The sequence below is a fragment of the Papaver somniferum genome, chromosome 5 (genome assembly GCF_003573695.1).
Source record: "Papaver somniferum cultivar HN1 chromosome 5, ASM357369v1, whole genome shotgun sequence".
Taxonomy (NCBI): Eukaryota; Viridiplantae; Streptophyta; class Magnoliopsida; order Ranunculales; family Papaveraceae; genus Papaver; species Papaver somniferum.
The window spans coordinates 190,088,804-190,096,610 of NC_039362.1; the positions used below are offsets into that span (position 1 = coordinate 190,088,804).

General features: G+C 36.9%; 1 protein-coding gene across 1 annotated transcript; it reads left to right on the forward strand.

The window, feature by feature from the left end:
- Window positions 1–1,726: 1,726 nt before the first annotated feature.
- Window positions 1,727–6,761, forward strand: LOC113284052 (2-isopropylmalate synthase A-like). The gene is made up of 12 exons (XM_026533449.1): window positions 1,727–2,525; window positions 3,134–3,347; window positions 3,448–3,528; window positions 3,756–3,848; window positions 3,977–4,063; window positions 4,195–4,295; window positions 4,644–4,677; window positions 4,810–4,884; window positions 5,441–5,524; window positions 5,628–5,765; window positions 5,976–6,121; window positions 6,347–6,761. The coding sequence occupies exons 1-12, from the start codon at window positions 1,816–1,818 to the stop codon at window positions 6,474–6,476; spliced, it is 1,893 nt and encodes a 630-aa protein (XP_026389234.1). The 5' UTR covers window positions 1,727–1,815; the 3' UTR covers window positions 6,477–6,761.
- Window positions 6,762–7,807: the final 1,046 nt, after the last annotated feature.

Below are 7,807 nucleotides of genomic sequence, written 5' to 3' on the forward strand. Positions count from 1 at the left end.
TATTTAATGGTTCTTGAATTGGCCAAAACATTCCTAAAAATGAACAATTTACAAATTGATTTCGGTTTGGTTAACAAAGTTCGGCTACGACATCTGAAGAACATCTGCGAGTGTAGTTCGGCTAATGTTTCTGAAAACACAGGTAGCCGAACTCAGCTTTAATGGAATTTTTTCTTTCAGAGAAAAGTTCGGTTAGGAGAAGAAAATTGCGACGTAACCGAACTTAATATATAGGTTTTTAAGAGAAAAATTCGGTTAGGAGAAAAAAATTGCGGTGTAACCGAACTTTTTACGACGTAACCAAACTTTTCTATAAAAAAGAAAAACCTCCATTAAAGTTGAGTTCGGCTAGTTCGACAAAATTTTTCACATAATTGCTAGCCGAACTTCTCTCTGCAACTTCTATTTTCAACTTATTTTGATGATTACTTCTCATTTTTTCAACCAAAAATGAATGAAAAATAATGGGTTTGTTATAATTTTGGTTTTGTTAATGATTTAAATTAAGCTATATATATAGAGCTGGCGGTGGTGGTGGTTTGAGGTGGTCGGTGGTGGTTTGAGGTGGTCGGTGGTGGTGGTGAGCGGCGGTGGTGATGGGAGGAGGTGGTTATATATATATATAGGTGGTGGTGATGGGAGGAGGTATTTATATATATATATATATATATTGGTTAAGGGTAGGTTAGTCATTTCCACATTTTAGGACATCCCTTATAACTATAGGATAGATATTCTTATCACTTAGTAGTCCCCCACCATTTTAGAGTGGTCCCCAAAAAATCGTTCATAAAAATATATCACTAGAAGAGTAACCAACTAACCATCGAAACTGGTGGTTCTTGTATAGTGAGGTTCCGGAAGAGTGATAGTAACAATTCTGCGGCCAATTATCATCGACTTTTCTACCGGGACTCTCAAAATTCAAACTAGGATTGTGCAATAACATCCCCTTAACTGTAGTAAAAATACGAACATTGCCTTGACAGACTAACTATGTTCTCTAGAACAACGTCCGTTCCCTTTGAAGGCTGACTCTCGCTTCTTGGAAATTGAAGCGAGAGATTTTTCGGAAATTTGGTTTAATCACCTGTACATACATAATTTAGTCTATGTTATGTTATGAGAGTTTAAAGAGATAAATCTTGTTTAAAGCACTAAATTTTATGTTGTCTACATACTTATTCTTGTATTTTCTTTCTTAAGCACATAATTTTAATTCTGAAATTACACTTTTAATCAGTTACACATCTAATTTAGGCGTCTGTGCCCTAGATAACTCTTTCAAAATAAAATAAAATAAAATAATCCAAGTTCAGGTAGGCAAAATTACATTTGCTTGCTAGCTTTGTGACTTGATCTAAAAATTTACCGCGGCCTTGTCGGATTTCAGTTGCACATAGACAACCTTTTCACCAGAAGGAAATCTATGATTTTTTCACCGGACTTTAATTCATGGATATCATATTTAGCGGTAAATGCTAACAAAGATTCACTAGAATTTAATTCACTGGGTCATATTTAGCAGTAGTAAATAACAAAGATTTTATATGAGCTTGTCCTAATTAATCCTGCAAAAATGGTGATCAAGGCAACGATGCATTTCACTCCCCTAAAATGTCACTAGCACCACTTGGGCAGCACCCGCAGTGCACATTATGGGTTCTGGGTTCTGACAATCCATGGTCCAAATGGTATTTATTAGCCCCACCAGCCACATTGTTTTTTTCTGTCAAATCTTACCCAGTCTCAGAACAAGTCTACTAAACCCTTTCAAACTCTTTCTCCTGGTCTCTCTTCTTCTCTGTTCCATCCATGGCTGCCGTTTTCATGAACCCTAACATCACCTTCCCCACCCCCAAAACCTTCACTTCCATAAACCCTAGGATACCTACTTCATCATCCTTCTTCCCTTCATCTAAATCCCTAAAATCCCAACAATCTTCTTCTATCAAGTCAATCAAATGTTCAATCTCAGCCTCTTCAGCTTCATCTTCATCATCAACAACAACAACAACAACGGCAAAACATATTCGTCCAGAATACATACCAAACAAAATCTCAGATCCAAATTATGTACGGATTTTCGACACAACGTTGAGAGACGGTGAACAATCGCCAGGAGCAACAATGACTAGTAAAGAAAAACTTGATGTGGCGAGACAATTGGCGAAACTTGGTGTTGATATAATTGAGGCTGGATTTCCAGCTTCGTCTAAAGATGATGCTGAATCTGTTAAACTTATTGCTAAAGAAGTTGGGAATACTGTTGATAGTGATGGTCATGTACCTGTGATTTGTGGATTAGCTAGATGTAATAAGAATGATATTGATACTGCCTGGGAATCTGTTAAATATGCAAAGAAGCCGAGAATTCATACTTTTATCGCCACTAGTGAGATTCATTTGAAATATAAATTGAGGAAATCAAGGGAACAAGTTTGTGCTATTGCTACAGAAATGGTTGCTTATGCTAGAAGTTTGGGCTGTCAGGATGTCGAATTTAGTCCTGAAGATGCCGGAAGGTGAGTCAATTTTTTCATTTCATTTTGCTGATAATTTGATGGAAAATGATTATTTATTTCGGTGTTATTTATTGTCATAGACATGTGAACAATGTGGAATGTATGGTTTTCGAATTTTTTTCTTCTATCTGTGTTTATGAATTTTGTGCAATTGGAAGTGGAGAAAATTTGATGTTACGGTGTAGTTAGATTTGTATGAGCCTATGGTTGTTGGACAAATGTGTGATTATCTTCAAGGATTTGTATAAGTAAACAAAACATTTCATGCTTTAATAGTTTAGTGTTTTCCAGTAACATTCTGAATGTCGTTTTTTTGTTCTTATAACAACATGCATATGTTGGGATAAAGAATGTGGTTATCTCAAGGCAGGGAATTTTGACCTCGGTTGAGGTTGCAGACTGGTGGTAAATTAGGTTGAGATGGATATAGGTCGGATGAGTTTCGTGTGTTGGTTCTATCTCTGACTGTACATTTTATTGTTTTTGATCATCCCTTCTTTGAGAAATGTTTCTTGAACAATTATTCTATTTACTGTTGAATTTTTGCTGATTGCTTAGCGAAGAAATAGGTATTTGTTTGTAACGTGATTCTTTTGTTTTTACATCAGATCTGATAGGGAATTTCTTTATCAAGTTCTTGGAGAGGTTATTAAAGCTGGTGCGACGACCCTCAACATCCCAGATACTGTTGGTTATACTTTGCCAAGTGAATTTGGAAAGTTGATTAGTGATATCAAATCAAATACTCCTGGAATAGAGAATGTGGTCATCTCGACACATTGCCAGAATGATCTAGGTCTTTCTACTGCTAACACTTTGGCGGTATGTGTCTATGTGATTTTCTTTTCTGCTGATTCTTCTTTTTTGTTTGAAAATTTGGCAAGAGCAATGTGCACTCACTTGTACGATTATCTAAATCCAGGGGGCCAATGCAGGTGCAAGGCAAGTAGAGGTAACTGTAAATGGAATCGGGGAAAGAGCCGGAAATGCTTCTTTGGAGGAGGTATGAATTTATTCATAAAGTTTCCAAGCTGCTGTAATGCAAATAGTTTATTCAGAATTTATCATAAAACAACAGGTTATGGTGCAAGTGTAATGTTATTAGTTGGTCTCTTGGTGCAAGCCAAAAAAAGCTAAATTGACTAGTGAAATCAAAGAAGCGTAAAAACTGAATATCCTCTGCCAAAATATAGTCTTTCAATCATGTCGTTAATTCCTCATGCTATGCAGGTTGTGATGGCAATAAAATGTCGAGGGGATGAGCAATTAGCAGGACTGTATACTGGAATCAACACCAGACACATCGTCATGGCAAGCAAGATGGTAATGATGGTTAATATTTATGCCGTTTTCCCAATATTTCGAGGTTGTTAGCTCCAGGATGTGCCAACATTCTTCATTATCATCCTTTTAAAATGAATATGTTCTAATCACCATAATCTCTCATTTAGGTGGCAGAATATACAGGAATGTCTGTACAGCCTCACAAGGCTATTGTCGGAGCTAATGCTTTTGCACATGAAAGTGGTATCCACCAGGTTGGTAATGATTTTATGTACCTTGTACCTGCTTATTTGTTTGTTTGACATTTTTGATTTCCTTGTGAAGACTCCCTCTCGGAATGGACTGGTTAATTTGAGATTGCGTTTCAATGACTCCACTTTTCCAGGATGGGATGCTTAAATTTAAAGGTACATATGAGATCATGTCTCCTGAGGATGTTGGTTTATCTCGGTCTAATGAATCTGGCATTGTTCTTGGGAGGTTGAGGTATGTATTTTTTTTTCCTTCATCATAGTGCTCTATTAGTTGTATTCACTTTCTGTGTAGTTTTCTCTGTCCAGTAATCTAGTCAGTCAAAAGTTTCCTTGTAGGAAGAGCATGACTCACAGGATCAGTTTCTTAAGGATGTGGTGCACAATATGATGTATTATGTATATAAACTAACTTAATAAACAATATCCTGGCTGGGCACCTGACGTGTCTCATATCTGTTGAACCCTTAGTTTGTAAGCACAACTTCCTAGTATATATCTTGGGCAGGGTTCTACATATGAAATCCATCTTTCGTATCTTGTGCCTTTTTCATAATTTTTTTCTTATTGGCTTTAATTACAGTGGAAGGCATGCTTTGAAGTCTCGCCTTTTGGAGGTATATTTTTTTTTCATTGTTTAGGATTTATGATTCGGCTATTTATTTATGGTGGGGAACCACAACTTTAGAACTTGTAGTTCAAATCAAGGTAAAATGCTTTACACTGTTCTGGGTTACTGCCTGTTTCAGCTGGGCTATGAGTTGGATGGAAAGGAACTTGATGATGTCTTTTGGCGTTTCAAAGCAGTTGCTGAGAAGAAAAAGGTAAGATGACTTTCCCGGCAAAAATCTTCTCTCATCAAACAGTATCACTTTCATTGCGCTTTGAAATCTGTTGCTGTAGAATCTTTAAACTGGCATAAGTTCATGAGAGTCGTTCCTACTTGTTTGTAAGTGTCTTTTAGGTTTATCACATTTAGGTTACAACAGTCTTGAGTTTGGAATTGTGTCTGAGTTTCTTGTGAATAAACTCGTGTGAGAATATCAGTTTCAATGATCTGATGTATGGACCATGGATTCTGGCTTCCACTTTTGCTTGTTAGGTTTGTATGTCACCGCAATTCAAATTATAGCTTCTACGTAGGGATCCTGATTTTTAATCTTATGCGATGAGTGTAAACATATATTTGTGTGAAGCTTCATATTCAGATTTTTTCAATGTATATGAGCAAGTTGTTGCTTTTGCTTTGTCATTCTCCGAGCAATTATTATATGCTCGAGGATGAATTTCCGTATGAGCACTGCCCATAAACTATAAATGAGTTCTGGATTTCGACGTGTTATTTGTGTTCTCTAATTGATACAACTGTTGCTTTTGTAGAACTTATCTGATGGTGACATAGAGGCATTGGTCTCTGATGAAGTTTTCCAGCCGCAAGTTGTATGGTCTGTCGGGGATATGCAGGTTTATATGTAGCCTACTGTTGAATTTCAATTGTGTACTAAAAGCTTACTGCTTGTTTTGGTAAGGACAATTAAACTCAGTACTGGTGGATCAAAATACACAGGTCACATGTGGAACCCTTGGCCTTTCTACAGCAACTGTTAAGCTAATCGGCGCTGCTGATGGAGTGGAGCATGTTGCTTGTTCTGTTGGAACAGGCCCAGTAGATGCAGCTTACAAAGCCATTGATCTCATTGTTAAGGTTCGCCCTAAAATTTGCTTTTTCCTATTAAGGTCATTGAAATATGAATGCTGAGAAACTTTAAATGGGGCCACCGGCCCCATCTTTGCAAAGTTCAGCTGCAAATTATTGGTTTAAAATTCAAAAACTATGCTTCTTGGCTAAGTGCACTCTGGTATTTAATAGCACAACTGCTTCTGAATATCTGTTTCTTTCTTCATTATTCTGCAGGTACCCGTAATGCTCCTTGAGTACTCCATGAGTTCAGTCACAGAAGGCATTGATGCAATAGCTTCCACCCGTGTTGTAATACGTGGAGAAAATGGCCACACTTCCACCAATGCTATTACTGGAGAAACTGTCCATCGCACTTTCAGGTTTGCAACCTTATTTATAATTGTTGCTTATAATTGCCTTTCTTAGACCTTTTTGTTTTACATTTGTTGGGAAGCACCTCTGCATGTGCCTAGCAGCAATAATGTAGTGTGGACTACAAAATATATGAAGGATATCAAGATGTATTAGGGAGTCTTTTGTCGGAATTCTAGAATCCAACACATAATAATGGTAACAGTGAATTTTTACTTTTTTTTTTTTGACAGTGGAACTGGGGCAGGGATGGATATCGTTGTCTCCAGTGTCAGGGCCTATGTTAACGCTCTTAACAAAATGATGGGTTTCAAGAGTGTATCCGCATCGAAGGTTTCTCCTGAATCTTCTCAGAGTTCATAAGAAGGCAAAGTCTTCTTAAAAACATTAATAAAACGTCACTTGTGCCTTTTCTGTATACAGGCTTCCTAAACTTAGAAGGTGTAGCCCATAGTACTTATTTTGCCTTGATGCATGTAAATTAGTTAATAAAACATTATCGTTCTGTTAGTTTCAACTTTCTGTGTCCACTCATGTTGTGTTTATTTCTCTTTTAACCTCTGCAAGACGTGGAACATTTTTGAATTATGTAAAAATTAGAACTTGGTTTTAGAATATTTATTGGCTATTGATATACAAGTTGGTGAAGAAAGTGGCCTCGTTCTCTCTCAATGATTATTTGAAGTTTGATCTTTCTCAGACTTTGATTGAGTGGGCACTGCCATGATTTTTATGAGGTTAGTTTTGAGTTTCTGGTTGTTATGCAGCGATAAGAAAATCTTTGAAAGTCCTGACGCATCTTCTGAGGTTTTTAACCGGAAGCATCTCTGCAAGTGGTAGCAACAACAATACCGACATGGTCGATAGAAGAAGAGTTTATTAAAGGACCATGGGTGATTGGACTAGTCAAAAAAGCATGAAGTCAAGTTGCGGGATGAATATATGGTGAAGGTGCCTGAATAAATACTTGATGCTACTCCTCCCCAATCACAGGTAACTATTATGACCTTCTACGAATTTAAGATCTAGTGAAAATATTTTGTTCCAACCTAGTCAGCGAAACTTCTCTTTCTATCTCTCTGTGCTTGCTGTGCTTGTATCTTTCGGGTATATATGAGCGTAAATGTTTTATGTGCTATAGGACCACAAGCTTTTTAAGGAGACGATAGAGCAAAAAATAGTTGTGGTACAATTTTTATTAATAGAAAGTAAATTACAGCCCAACGATTGGTTGAAAGATCAAAATGAATAAAGGTGGTGGGACAGATGACTCCTCACAAGTGTATGGGGTTGACAGTTGGCCCTCTATTGTTGTCTCTTTATTCTAAGTTCCTCCGAAGAATATATAGCGACGACTATATCAATTTTCAGCTTACATTAATTCCATACATTCATCATAGAAGCCTGTAAAAGCTCTATTTCTTTTCCTCCCTCCTTTCTTTAATTTCCGAATGTAAAGTTGTTGATTGATTCTGTATCTCATAGAAGCTGGAAACACATAGTAGTCTATAAACCTTTTCTGAAAATGGGTTCTGCTAGTTAGATTTATGTGTATATCTTGGATGCTCATATGCTAGCGGTTCACAGGGTGGGATTTATGTTCTAATATGGAAAATTTTCATTTCTTCTTAGTACAAGCGTTGAGGCACAATTTGCAGCGAGGGCTAAGTTTTAAAGTTTGGATTACTCAGTTT

Bases quoted from the DNA above. Each gene is read 5' to 3' on its own strand.
- LOC113284052 (XM_026533449.1), top strand. From the start codon at position 1,816: ATGGCTGCCGTTTTCATGAACCCTAACATCACCTTCCCCACCCCCAAA. The intron at 3,529-3,755 runs GTATGAATTTAT...CATGCTATGCAG, and splicing joins GAAATGCTTCTTTGGAGGAG to GTTGTGATGGCAATAAAATG. The intron at 4,885-5,440 runs GTAAGATGACTT...TTGCTTTTGTAG, and splicing joins CAGTTGCTGAGAAGAAAAAG to AACTTATCTGATGGTGACAT.